Raw genomic sequence first — 15,388 nt, 5'->3', positions numbered from 1 at the left:
TTTTCTTAGTTGTCAGTTTTCGCCACCAGAGGCGTGACGGTAAGAGTGCCGGTGGCGCCAAACTTTGGCGTGTCGGTCACAGAACGAAAGTTTACAGCGCCATCTTGTTATTATAATTAATGACGCTTTCTGATGTGACATTGTGCTAAATGTATCTATGTAAATAAAGAAAATCATTTTAGTGCATATTTTTGATATGGATATTGGTGAATTATTATCTTATAAGGTAATTTTTATAAATTACATATATGTTACATAGAAAATGTACATATAATAAAATTGTATATTCAATTACATTGTTAGTGACAAATTTAACCTTTTTAAACTGTTTTCACTATAATTTATTTGAATGTATTTTCTTTATTATTTGATTTGATTATAAAATATTCTGTTTTTTTAATTCATGAATATTATTTATCTAGCCACCTAATACACCAAAGCGTCCAGCAATTGGAGAAGAAGATGACGACGAAGAATGGGAGAGTTCTAGGAAACCAAAGAAAGTTATTAAAACACCGTACCATGCACGTCAAAGACAGATAAGAGAGACAGATGTTACTCCGATTAGAAATAATGAACCTCCAACTCCAATAAGGGCTGCATTGCCTTCACCTGCAAATGATGTAATTGAACCACAGTTAACGGAAAAAGAAAAACAAGATATTTTAAAATATGTAGAGACTGAAGCACCTGAAGTAGAAGCATTGGATGAAGCTACGTTAAAAAGAATGGTATTATTATTCGAAAAACGAGCTCTTAGAAATCAAGAAATGAGAGTTAAGTTTCCGGATCAGCCAGAAAAGTAAGTTAAATGTATTTTGATTGAACTTTTAGATCTATACCTAGTTTACAAGTTTTTTAATAGTTTTTATGAAAATATATAGGTTTATAGAGTCCGAAGTAGAACTGCATGAAACGCTTCAAGAATTACACGTTGTTGCGACTAATCCAGATCTTTATCCATTGATGGTAGAACTTGGTGCAGTGCCATCATTACTTGAATTATTATCTCATGAAAATACAGATATAGCAGTTGGCATAGTAGATCTTTTACAAGAACTTACAGACGTTGACATTTTACATGAGAGTCAAGAAGGAGCTGATACCCTCATAGATGCTTTATTAGAACAGCAAGTTAGTGCTCTTCTAGTACAGAATTTAGAAAGGTTAGATGAAAATGTAAAAGAAGAAAGCGATGGAGTACATAATACGCTTGGTATGTATTATTTTGTATGCATTTAGAATATGTTTGCATAATTATATTATATCTATTATTTGTATTACAGCCATATTTGAAAACTTATTAGAATTTAGACCAGAATTATGTACCGATGCTGGAAAGCAAGGTTTAATGCAGTGGCTACTGCGTAGAATTAAAGCAAAGATGCCGTTTGATGGAAATAAACTTTATGCCAGTGAACTTTTATCAATTCTTGTACAAAACACACCTGAAAATAGACTGCTTTTGGGTGATCTCGATGGTATTGATGTACTGTTACAACAGTTAGCTGTATGTTCTATTTTTTATTTATCATATATTTTTGTTATTTATATTTATTTAGATTTAATTAAATATTGTCGTGTTTTAATATTGCTTATCGTTAACAGTATTACAAAAGACATGATCCCCAAACTGCTGAAGAACAAGAAATGATGGAAAATTTATTTAATGTCTTATGTTCGAGTTTAATGGCTACTGTAAATAGAGATAGATTTTTACGCGGTGAAGGATTACAGTTAATGAATTTAATGTTGCGAGAAAAAAAAATGTCACGTAATGGTTCTCTTAAGGTATGTTTTTCTTATTTTTCTTTTTTTAATTTTTTTATGAGATAAAGCATAGTAGATGAAAATATTGCAGGTCTTAGATCATGCTATGAATGGACCTGACGGTAAAGATAATTGTAGCAAATTTGTTGATATACTAGGACTTAGAACAATTTTCCCCCTTTTTATGAAAACTCCAACTAAAAATAGGAAACGAATGCTTACAGCAGAAGAACATGAAGGTCAAAAATTATAAGATTGATTAATTTTCTACAAAAGATTTGTTTTTTATAAAATTAAATCATTTTACAGAACATGTATTATCGATAATATCAAGTATGTTAAGAAACTGTAAAGGACAACAACGTCAAAGATTGCTTAGTAAATTTACAGAAAATGATTATGAAAAAGTGGATAGATTAATGGAATTACATTTCAAATATTTAGAGAAAGTGGAAGAAGTTGAAAAAGCTGCCAAGGTTAATAATACAATCAAATATAAATTTTACATTAAAATTGATTGCTGTAATGTGAAATTAATTAATTATATTATTATCTTAAAATTTAGGATGATGAAGACGAAGAAGAGTCTTATCTTAGACGTTTAGATGGAGGGTTATTTATATTACAACTGGTAGATTATGTTCTTTTAGAAGCTTGTACTGGTTGTCCTCCTGCAGTTAAACAAAGAGTTACAAGAATTTTAGCTCAAAGACGAGCATCTCTTAAGACTATCAGACATATTATGAGAGGTACAAGTATAAATATAAAATTTTATAAAAATATTTAAGAAATGCACTTATTCTTTATTAATAATAAACATATGTTTATGATTATATAGAGTACGCTGGAAATCTTGGAGATGCTGGAGACACAGAATGGAGGGAAGCAGAGCAGCAACACATATTGCAATTAATCGATAAATTTTGATTATTTAAACTTTTAATATAAGTGTAATAAATTTAATTTTATCGAAAATGAAAAATTTAAATCTGTGGTAGATTTGAATAGCAAAAGTCATGTGGATAACACATTATAATAATATAAGCAAACGATTCCATATCAAACTATAAATTATATTGAATTTAAGAACAAAAGTTTTTGTATCACGTACTAGTCGAAGATAAATGAATTTTCATTCAATTATTTATATAAAGACTATTTGATAATTCTTTAGAATACAAAAAAGTAACTATAAGATCGATTTTTTATCGTAACGAACAATTTTGTATATTAGGCCCTAAATTCAAGTGATATCAATTTTTTGTTAGTATTAACCGTTTATCTTTCTAGGATAAGATGCTCATTTTACATTAATAGATTATCGAGTAAAAACACCCTAAAGTACACAAATAAAATGGAAGAAATTAAGTTGGTTATACAAAAATGTTTTAACATTGACCGTTATGTCGATCTTAAACAAAATAGTTAGAATTTTGCGTGATATTTTATGCGTTTACGAATCATACGATACGTCTTATGAAATCAAAAGATATCAGAATGGTGCATTGCTTGACTCTTTATGCATCAAGAATTTTGGAAAGAAGCAATTTGGCCTATTCAACTGTATTATCAAGACAAACAATACGAAACAAACTCGAGGGTTCTACGAACGTGATAATATATTATATTTTCAGAAGCACTCACTACAATTTGTGCTGCATTTAGAATTTTGTGTGTGTCAGGTGAGTTTAAGAGTTTTATTCATATTTTTATAGTATCAATATGTACTATAAACAATTAACGCAGTGACTAGAACAACGTAATGATTCCAAAATCTTTGAATAATGACAGATATATATGATAGTATACAAATTCATAAGGCATATTTTATGTATACATATGTTCGTCAAAATACTCGTTTATATTTTGCCGCGTACAAAATTTTTTAAAGGGAAGTGCATGTGCAATCCCTTATACTTTCTCGTTTCCATGACAACCCACGTGGGCGCATGCGTATTTCATCGATTTATTCGTGTAGCAGAAAGCTCGTTTGGGTTTGTGAGAAAAAGAGAGAGAGAAATACGAAAAGGCTAAGATGCATAACGTGCAGTGAAGCTGGGAGTGTTAACAGTAGCTGGAATGAAGAAGAATTGATATTTATTTTTCGTTTCCTTAGTTTATTTTCAAATAGCTCGTAGGATGGTATACGCGTACGTTTTATACTTCGATTTCATGTCGTGAAATAGAAACGCCGGGTTTATTGGTGGGGTCAACGTACCGTATACGATCGATCGTGATTGGTCGTTTGCGGTGACGTTAACCAATCAGCTTGCACGTTACCTCCTTACACGAAAGTTAGCTGCACGAGTGAGCCAGTCGCTGCTACAAGCTTCGAAGGTGCGGTCTTTATGTTTGTGTCGTCGCGACTCGTGCTGTGTTTTGCGAGTTTTTCTCTTTCTCTTTTACCTATTTGTTTTTTTTTTCTTTTTTTCGTTCACCGTTTATACGACACATTGCGTCAACGATAAAGCATTATCAACGAAAAAAAAACTTTTACGTGTTGACGACATTTCATCTTTGTGCATCTCGTGTCGTGACAGAGACAATAATTATCTTTGTTAAAAAAGTCGGGACATAATCCAGGACGACTGATCCTGAACATTTGATTACGGGAAAAGCACTACGGTAAGTCGATTTTATAACTTCTTATCTTTATATTTTATTCAAATTATTCTGTATATGTATATATCTTTTATAAATATCTTGTTTATTTTTTTTATCGTTACTATTTATTTTTTAATATTCACCGATTTTCGGATATAACAGCGACATTTTTCTCTTATTTTTTCCTACTCGTAAATGTATTATTTAGTGCAAACTTCAAGTGCTAGCTCGATTATAAAACATATTATTTAGAATTTGATACATTGCGTATGCGTTAAACGTTTTAATTGTATAATTGAAAATAGATAGTTCTCTTATCTTTCGAGCTAATTCAATATGCTGAATAATATGAGATATCGAAGTTATTTCGTAATATCGAAAAAAATGTTACATATATACGTAAAGCTGTATCGTTTAGTGTATTTTTTAAATGGCATAAATTAAACAATTATTTGGTTATGTATTAGAAGTATTGATGATCTCGTTAAACGAAAATTCGAATGATTATATATTGTTAAATCTTTTTGATGTAATATGCATTACAAGACGTAAAATCTATTAAAGCTAGAAACAATTAAATTTCTGTGACATTTAAAAATTATTTGAATTCACTATTACTTGATATTTTCATAACATCGTTGTACAAAAGAAATATTTTGATTATAATCCTAACATATCGAACCTTAAAATAATATTTTTCTTATTATATTAATGAATAAAATACAAAATTACAAGTACGCGACGATCATAAGCAATTTTAAGATATTTTTTATTTTTATTTATAAGTTAGCTGGGGTAGCAATTGGTATTTAATCGTGTGTAAAATATATTAAGTGCTTTTTCTCAAATACGAAAAGTATCAAAGCGAAACAAAGGTAATTCATCATTAGAAATTGTTAAATATATGCCATTTAATTTTAACGATACGTAGCAAAATTAACTTTAAATAGATAGAAGGACGATGTGTGTATATATGCATATAATTAGCTAACTAGCTAGTTAGCTATCTGATTGCATTGAGAATTTTTGAATGCTAAGAATTCCGTCACATTTTCCCAAATAGGATTGCTGTTAGATTAGACGAATTTTGAGTAATGTTTAAAACGTAACATTGAAAGAAGACCTGGCTCTTACAATTAGTAAGGTTTCATATTAGATTCCATCTAAAAAGGATATGCGCGCGCATGCACCCAATCACCCCTCCAACCGCGCGCTATTCAATCCATTTAACGCCGATTTATATGCGACAAAAATGTAAAATAGACTTTAACTTACATATAATATACATACATTTACTAAGGTTAATATAAAAATACTTAGGTCAAAATAAAATATCTATATGCAGAGAGTAGCCCTAAAGTTTTTAAATGATTTTACGAATTAATTATTTTTTAAAGATTTTTTAGATCAATTATGTTTTTTCTTTTTAGATTGTAAAACTGTAAGCATTGTTCGTAAAATTACAATCCTAATTATAATCATAAAAGATTTCTCTCGAAGAAGAGTAATTAATTGATTCATAAAATTGTTTAGAAACTTTTGAACTGTATGTGTATATGTATATGTATTATAATCTCCTACTTTATAGTTCATTTCATTTAATAGTAAAGATAATTTTGTTAGTAAAAGAACAAGAAAAGGTCCTAATATATTATATTGTACGTTATCGATCTCCTGTGTGTCGTTGCAATATACAATGTTGCATCATTGGTATGGACGCTGCAGACGTTCCATGACCTTGACAAGCAACAGCAATATGGTCTAATGTCACAGAATAAAAATCGACTCTGTGTGTTAGACAATAGGTTGGCATATTTGGTTGGTAAAGATCGGTGTCAAGGTAATAATCCTTTTTAAATATTTGGTTTATTTTTTCTCCCTTTTCACGCTTTTATCGAAGGTAAACAAGTCGAGAAATTGAAAGTATCGGTTAAATGATAATAATTTTTTTTAATAATAATGTTTCATTAATATAGAAATGATTTCGTATTAATTATAACTCATTTAAATAATAGATCTATCGATTTGTTAATTTCATATCCTAATAAGGCGAGGAGCAATTATTTTGTCTAATTTTCTTTATGATTATAGTTACTTTTGTTTTTGTTATTTTTTATTATGTTAGAGAAAAATAAGAAAAAGAATTACGATGAATAAATGTTTCAGGTGCATTTGTATCTTCTAAGCAACGTCACTCGTCTATGTAAAAGAATAATAAGCTGCGTTGGTGCAGTTGATGTTGTAATCCTTATTTTATGCGATGTGATACATTCCTGTGGCAATTTTGCGATTAGTTCATTAGAAAGATATATTCCTTCGAATGTTTGTTTGTATATATTATATACACGCACTCGTGTGTGTGTGTGAAAAGCTCATCTCTCTAACATAAATGATTATCTTTTTAATTATACAATTTTGATTGTTTCATGGCACGAGAAGCTTAAGATAAATATATCATTTCTTTTTCTTAATTTTCTTTTATATTTATTTGTATTTTTTAGACCGAACTTATTTTTTCCATTTTCATTGATGAATCGTTACATGTGTATAACAGTTTGAAAATTTGTTTGCAATTGAATTTCATTGGTTGAAGCGTTAGGCAACGCCCCACTCTTGCTTGTATAATTTTATATTCGTACGTATTTTCCTCCTTGTTTCCTCATTGGCAGAAAGGTTCACATCTATTAAGCAGATGCGTAATAAAGAAAGAAAACAGGGTACGTCGAAACAGAGAAGGACAGAATGATAAAGTATTAAATGTTTTAATTTTTAATCTACGATTGATTATGAAATATAAGTTCGTCAATCGTAAATTTGGAATCATATGACTAGGTCACACAAAGATCCTACTCTGTGGATTTTGAGAACATTATAAGTGGGGATAGGCGGAGCGAACTTGCCCATGCGCCTCCCAAAATTGCAATATAGTTTTCAGATAACTATATCTAACATAAGTATATTATATTCCCGTTGTTCGAAAATATAGTATTCATATCATAATTATTTTTGGCCGAATTTATTGTTGCATTTACAAAATTTAAGATACAAAGTAATTTTAATTAAAGTAAAACTTGGCTTTGTTTAAAGCTTTTTTGGACATGTTTTAATATTAGGATCAAGAGATTAAATTTGAGAAGATATGTTTTTCGTCTTATTTATTTAAAGTTAAATTCAAAAATGCACTCACCAGAGATGTAAAATAACGACTATCCTAATGTACATATATACACATATGTATTTCCGTACACGCAGATATCTTATTTTCGATTTCATGGAAAGCCTGCAGGTACGACAACTAAAGATCTTACCCGTAGGCTGGAAAAATGTTAAAAGTACCGGCGAAGGAAACCCTGCGGCAACGTTTACGCTTTTATCGATCAAACTGCCCCAGATTCTCGCAGAAATTCTTGATATTGTTGAACCATCTGTTTCTATTCAAAAAAAAAAAGCTTATATTTTTACTCATATACAATTAAGAATAATACATCCTAAACAATTAATCTTTCCCTTTATTTCGACAAAAGTACGGGGTTTTTTTTTTCTTTTTCATATTTCCAATACATTTTAATCTTTATTTTTAACTCGTATCTTTGATTATTCAATTAATAAAAGAGTAATACACTTTTCTCTTAGACTTGTCTTCTTTCATCCATACGATGAAAGAATAAGTTTTTTTTAGCGCGATAAAACACTTTTTTTCTTTTTCTTTATAGAGAAGAATATAAAACTCATTGTCATTTTTTATATGATCGTTAATATCGAAAGAGTTCTTTTTATTTTTTCTTACATTTGCACGTTTGGTGTCTCGACCTTAAGTAAATCTTCTCGAAGAACACTCTCCTAGCTACTCTCAAGACGGAAAAAGCACTGAGCTTGCTACTCGAGTCGTGATTTCACGAGTGCTTTTCTGGTACATGCAAAGAGATCTTTTTGTTAACTTTATAATGATTTTTGGGTCGACTCTAGAATAATTAATCGAATTCAATAGGAAGAATTTTAAGATTGTATTATATTTTAAAATTTTTCATTTATCATTTTACGTAATAAATTACGAGTAAGAATAGGGTATTCAACAAGTTTTTAGATGATATAAAAAATGAGTTACTCCTTGTCGAGATATTTTTAGGCTAATTTATTTTTATTCAGATAAAGTTACAAGCTGTGTTATACAATCAAAAAGGAATTAGCCTAAAAAGGTATTCTCTCCAAAGTAATTAATGTTAAAAATTACCTAAGAACTTTTGGTTCATCTAAACTAATTTTTATCTCATATTATATTTATAAGGAAAAAATTGAAAGAAGAAGGGAAGGAGGGGGGGTGAGGAGAACGAAGAAATAATTACCCGTGTCTCTTAGAATTTTCTCTGAGCAAATGTTGGAAGAAGTTGACGATTAATAAATAATTATACGTAAATAAAAAATTCAATATCTGATATTATGCATGCAGTAATAGTCTGCATAATTATTTCCAGAGGTTATACTGTCATTTCGTTATTACCACATTTACATGTAACATTGCATTATTTATGCTAACGTTCTAACATTAGCGAATAAATTATCTGCGCGTTCATAAAATTCATAAATGTCTTATGACACTTTAACGCTCAAATTCTCCTAACGTATATTTTCTAAATATTATTTATGCATATGTACTAACGTAAGTAAATAAGTATGCACGTATATATACGTAGTTCTGACCCAGAAGTTTAAAACCACTTTCAAAATTGATTTCGTAGCGTCCAAAAAAAGAATAGAGATAGTTGTTGCTAAGAGGATTCAAATTGGGCCAGGTTGAGGTCACGAAGTTTAATATATATATTACGGATAATATATATATTTCGGGCATTGTATAAAATACCTAAAGTGTTTCGGTTAGTTTATAAAATGTGTTTCCTTGTCAAAAATTAAATTATTCTTATTAGTAAAAGTATTGTATTCTGTACTTCTTCTTCTGTATTCTTAAAATACTGTATACATATATATTACGTGGTTGAAAACATATTTTTCTTTAAGTACTACTTTCGATACTTTCAATACCTTCGACGATAATAATTTCCTTTTTGTTCCACGTTAAGTAATCGATTAGATATTCAAGTTATACTTTGACCAGAAATAAAACGATAAATTTGAAATAGGACAAAGGAAAATTTCGTTCGTTTATTCGTTGGTTGGGGGACATCGAACAATTTCATTTTTAATAATAGTTATGGATAACAGATAGAAGGTACGAGAAACATCAAAGAGAATTGGATGTCGAATCACAGAAAGTTGGCGAGCGACTAATCGTGGTCCAAATGATGAAGAAGGAGAGGGTAGTGTCTGTGACACGAACAACAGTGTCCCAATTAAAGGCTCCTTAACAAGAAACTCTTCGAAAGTATTCCCTCTACGGTCGTGTCTAGTTACTTTCACCAGCTTTCGATATCAAAAAGCTTTGTGGCGAATCATCTTAACACAGAACAACTAAACTATGTATTCTTGATTTCGTCATTAGCGTTCGATTTCATTTATTTTTATTGTTAAAATATTAAAACGTTAAATACTTCATATGATTTGAAAATATCTATAATAATTGATTAGGTTTCGTCAGGATCGTGATACACTATTTTCATTTCTTTCGATTTATTTTCTTTTTTTATTTTTTTTGTAAATATAAGATTGATTTTATCAAATATATAACTTTCGTACATATTTTTATGAAAAATTACACATTATAGGCTACAAGGGGATAAACAATTACAATATTGCGTTACATCATAGGCTCATCGTTTTCTACGACCATTTTATTTTTTTTTTTTAATTTAAAATTTAAATTATAAGTACTAGGTATTATATTTTTGCATATTCCAATAAGAGTTAATAAAAACAAAATATATAGGATTAAAAGTGATATTTGATTTGTCTTCTTCATAATCGTAAACATAGATTGCGATCACTTGCGTTGGATTTCATAGTAATAGGCATTTAAGCGCAGAAGCATGACTGAAATATCGTCGAGCAGAGAGAGAGGGGGTGGGAGGGAGGGAGGGAGGGAGTAAGAAAGTAGAGTGCGTGTCTTCTGGGTCCAGGAAACGCCAGCATCGTTTTGGCGTCTATGGTATTTCGCACCGCCGAGACGGTTTCATCGATCCATTCACTCTCACTACCATTTCCGTTGCCAGGCCTCTGACTCCCCTCTTCTTTTCCCTCCTCCTTTTATTCGCCTTTCCTATTTCTCTCTCTTCCTCTCTCAAGAAAACATTACTTTGGCTTTTTATTTTTTCTCTTTTTATCGTGCATATTATCGTTGCCCTTTTCATCTTTTTCTTGTACTCTTATTCTTTCTCCCACCCCCCCCCTCCCGTTCCACTTGAATTTCTACAAAGTATCCTTTTGAGAGGAAAATTGTATTCTATATATTAATTTAAAAAGAAATATAAATAAATAAAAATAAAACGTTCGCGTATCTTAAAAAAGGAACTTAACATTTGATCATTTGATTTGGATAATACGAACGTACCTTTAGAAAGTGTGGTCTTAATGGATATTATATAGTTTAGACAGAGGGAGTCTATAAATCATTGTAAGATCAGCACTTAAACCATTTACCGCACCTCTTTGACCTGACCTACAAATCAAAGGTGGGTGCGATGCAACCCTACATATAATACTCTCCTTTAACCTTTCATACTGATTAAATGAAAATAAAAGGAAGGGTAATATAGTTGATAGTGATTGAATTTTCGTGCTTGGTCTCTTATATTATTTTGCAAACTATGTACATAATATATGTTGCGGGTAATGTATTACTGAGGGTATTCTATAGAATGCCCGATTTACGTATGTATAGTATACCTATATGTACGTGTATACATATATATCATATTCATCTTCTTTTTAAATCTACATGTTCTTAAAATACTATTATTCTGTTTATATAAAAAATTACGAAAATGAAAGAAAAAAACCATAAGGTATCCTATGTGAAAAGATGAAAAACAATCGGTCAATCCTTTAATTTTAATTCTCTTACAAAGTTCATACAATTTTCTATCGGGTTATTAACCCCTGCTCGACTTTTTATATCCCAGAGTACACACTCGTTGGGGATCACTACTCTCTCTCTCTCTCTCTGTCTCTCTCTTTTTCTACTTCATCGATCGCATATTAAATTGTAAGTTAATTCTGGAGAAGTTTCGGAAGGAATCCTTAATTATGTAAAAGGGTCAATCGAGGTTACATCTTTCCCTCCTTTTCTTTTCTTTTTTTTCGGAGCTTTCATTATAGCCCATTAATCATTAGTAATAAATAAAGATAGTGCTAAAAAGTTAATACAAAAGATTAGATTTGGAGATAAATAATGGGGTAATTACGATCGCGTAATTTTCTGCATATCCTTATTATTTTTTTCTTATGTATGTGTGTGTGTTCTTTTTTAATAATAAAAAAAAAAGAAAAGGGTAGAAGGGCAAGCAGGAAAAGAGGAGTAGCCTTTCGTGTAAGTTGGCGGGCTTACGTGCCGTGGCCACGCGGTCTCATTGCCAAATATGGCTGCCTGCAGTATTCTTAGTACTGCTCGGAAAACGAACGACACTCGACGGACTCGGCCGAACGAACGAAGATGTGTGCTGTCTCGAGGAGTTGGCTTCTCTCTTCTACTAAGAAATGGCTAGAAACTAACATCGGTGAGATAAATACTCTGGCGAATTTCGAGGTCTCACGAGATCGACTAATCTAGATAGTGATAGGAATAAAGATAAAGATATAATGATAGAAATAAAAATAGAAATAGAGATAGAAATAGAGATGGAGATAGATAGATAGATAGATACATAGATACATAGATAAAGAGAGAGAGAGAGAGAGAGAAGAGGGTGGAGGGGAGAAAATTCCTAAACTTTTTTTTAGAATCAGTAAACTCGTAGAAAAGGTCATCGAGCTCGTTCATCTCGATGAAGATGCTGCCGCATCTTATCCATTGAATCTTTTAGTAGGGTAGGACAGATGAAAGAAAATAGACAAAAAACAAGGCAGAGGGGGGTAAAGTTGAATTTAGGAAAGTGCAATGTGCAAAAGTGCACATTTACGAGTTTGTTCTACTAATGTTTTTATTATTGTACAGATCAGGGATTTAATTAATCGTTAAATTTATATTATTCGTGTTCATTAAATAAATTATGTAGTTTGAAAGTTATGATATTACATATCTAGGGAGTAGAGTACTGATTATAAGTATAATTATTTTAGTGTAATAATATAATTATGTTATATTTTTGTCTCTTTTTACTCTCTCTTTTACGAGTCTAGTCACTTTTCTATTAACACCTTCTCACACTTATTCAACACACTATCAAAGAAGTCGCGTGTTTTTACCGCCAGTTTGTAGTCAACATCAAAAGATACCAAACTTTCCAGAGAAGAAATAAAAACTAAGAGTTTGCGTAGATAAAATTTGTGTTAAAAATTCAACAATGTAAACGTGTTTATGACTTGAAAATTATATAACGCATAAATTTGCCAACTTCGATCGAAAATCTCAAATGATTCTTGTAGTAATTATATATATAAAAAAAAATAAAAAAAGGAAAAAGGATAACGAGAAAAGTAAAAAGTAAAACGTTGCGATCGAATAAGGGCAAACTTCTTTCCCAGCGATCGCACCTAAATCCATAATGATTCATCCTTTTTAATGGATTCACGAGCGTCCTTCTGTCAGTCCTTGAACAGAAGTGCACCCGTTAACTCGACAAAATCGTGAAACGAAAGAACACTTCTCTGGCCAAAAACGGCGAGTCACAGAGTTTCCATTATATCGTCTCGTTACTCACATTAGTTGAGACCTCGTAGCGATAATCTTGTTCCGTCGACGTCGCGTTCCAATTTCTTTTTTTCCTTCCTTTTTATATTTTTCTTTCAAAGTAAATTGTGTCGATCAATTTTCTACTCAAAGATAATCACGTATCCGTCTGTCTCTCTCTTTCTTTATCTTTGTAAAAGTAAAATGATGTATCATAAATAACAAAGTATTTAGGAATAAGTAAATATAATGTTATTGACAAAGAAATAGAAAGGAAAAAAAACACTCGTCAATGTATGAATTTAATTATCTTCTTGGAAATTTGTATTAACACTAGCAGATAAAAAAATCTTTTACATCCCATAAGGTTTGCGAGCACTTAGGTAACTTTTTAAATAGATAGGGCACCATCATTACTATTACCATCATCACTATTACCATCATCACTATCACTACCACTACCACTACCACTACTAATATCACCGTTGTTTCACTCGTTGGTGTCGTTCCTGAGAGTTGCCTGCAAGTATATCGTGACGGACGATACTCGTTCGCTTTAACGCCAATTAGGCGATAATTAATTGATCGTCGGGAACAGCCAACGAGGTTATTAAGGTCAGAGCAAGTTGCCTCCACGTAGTGGAGTGGACTTGCACCAAAGCAACGAGAGAAGACCCTTCGTACATATTCTACGTATATACTATGCATTTTTTGATCATCCTTCAGGAAGTTATGAAAGCCTTCTTTACATTTTCTTTCCCTTTTTTTTTTTTATCGAACTCGACTGATCATTGATATTACTTGAATGGTTATAGCTATATAATATATTCATGCAACATCTTGTGAACTATTTATCTATTCGATATTTAAAGTTAAATGATTTGTACAAATTCGTGAACGTAATCCAGGTCGACAAGGAAAAAATATAAACCTATGATCGATACGTTATGCATTATACATAATAAAATGATTTCTATTTAAAAGATATTTCTAATGTAATCTTTGTAACGTGACAAATACAGAAAGATGATAAGCGTACTTTTAAATAAGGCTTTTGTAACATGCAAATTCATTTGCAGAAGGGACAAAGAATGAACTATGATAAGGAGGATGATATTAATGAACATATTATACTTTTTATATATGAAAAATATATTGATCTATAGAATTAGCTGTTGATGACGTTCTTTTCTTTTAAATCAATGTATACAAATGCATTCAAATATTCGGTCTTTCACCAACGTATTTGCTACGTGTTGACACCATGGAGAATCTTGACATGCTCCAATTTCGGTCTTTCATAGTAATATAATATACGTGTATAATATATTTTGTTTTATTATTTTGCTTTACTTTCTCAATCAAGTTTACCCATTCAATTGACGGCAATGCATTATAATGATTAAACGCGTATGCAGGTAGAGATAGGTGGATGCACGTGCTGCATTTTCGCGTCGTCGCGAATCCGTTATATCCGCTTATGGTTGTTCGTATCGGTTGTCGATCGATATGGAAAGTTGGTACGGAAAAGGCCAGTCGATTTCTTCGTGGAATTCTTTTTTCCTCTTCCCTCCCCACCATTTTACTCGCGTCTAATTCTATTCTTTAGAATGAGATTTATTTTAGATTTGATAAAAAACTTATGCGGGATTTTTTTTACTATCAACACTCATCAATTCGTTTTTACGATACTCGTTGTTCGAGTTTATTAAAGAAAATTTGAAGAATTATTATTATTATTATTATTATTATTATTATTATTATTATTATTATTATTAAGGAAAATTATAAGAAAAAAAAATAATGTAAAATGTTAATTTGAAAAGTTTATCCCAACGAGAACAAGGGACTTAAGCTTGTTAAATAGTACTGGCTCAATTATTCTAATTATTTTTCTTTTAATGAACCGGCGAATGTACTTTTTCACTTTGTTTATTTTCATTTTCATTTTCATACCTAGGTTTATTTTTATACTCTATTAAAATCTCTCCGTGAAGAGCAAAACAATTTTATAATTCTCTTTGAAATTTTACATTACGCATTATCGAAGGATGATTTGCAATAAAATAAATTTCTAATATTGTTTATTCGAATTTAATTTCCGTTTTCATATCATTTAAATTGAAAAATTTAAAACTTGTTTACGCAAAATTTAAATTAAGTATGATTGCATTATTCTTGCTTGATACTTTGATACCACACGTAACATATTATGTATTATTTTCATTTGACTTCGGC

At 30.7% G+C, this 15,388-nt stretch overlaps 2 protein-coding genes across 4 annotated transcripts in view; both read left to right on the top strand.

The window, feature by feature from the left end:
• Positions 1–101: 101 nt before the first annotated feature.
• LOC122524818 (beta-catenin-like protein 1) lies at positions 102–3,138 on the top strand. The gene is made up of 9 exons (XM_043647287.1): positions 102–226; positions 423–802; positions 885–1,216; positions 1,287–1,510; positions 1,609–1,791; positions 1,862–2,009; positions 2,080–2,246; positions 2,336–2,519; positions 2,609–3,138. Exons 1-9 carry the CDS (start codon positions 197–199, stop codon positions 2,695–2,697), a joined length of 1,737 nt encoding a protein of 578 aa, XP_043503222.1. The 5' UTR covers positions 102–196; the 3' UTR covers positions 2,698–3,138.
• A 934-nt stretch (positions 3,139–4,072) lies between these two features.
• LOC122524634 overlaps positions 4,073–15,388 on the top strand; it is a 35,862-nt gene continuing 24,546 nt past the window's right edge. For 2 of the 3 annotated variants that reach the window (XM_043646991.1, XM_043646992.1), the window contains exon 1: positions 4,074–4,395. The gene's annotated coding sequence lies outside the window, so the exon portion shown is untranslated. Of the gene's footprint in view, positions 4,396–15,388 lie in introns of all 3 variants that reach the window. The other variant, XM_043646990.1, reaches the window with a different exon arrangement.

Source organism: Polistes fuscatus, unplaced genomic scaffold (assembly GCF_010416935.1).
Source record: "Polistes fuscatus isolate 324 unplaced genomic scaffold, CU_Pfus_HIC Scaffold8, whole genome shotgun sequence".
Taxonomy (NCBI): Eukaryota; Metazoa; Arthropoda; class Insecta; order Hymenoptera; family Vespidae; genus Polistes; species Polistes fuscatus.
This window is presented reverse-complemented; position numbering and strand designations above follow the sequence as displayed.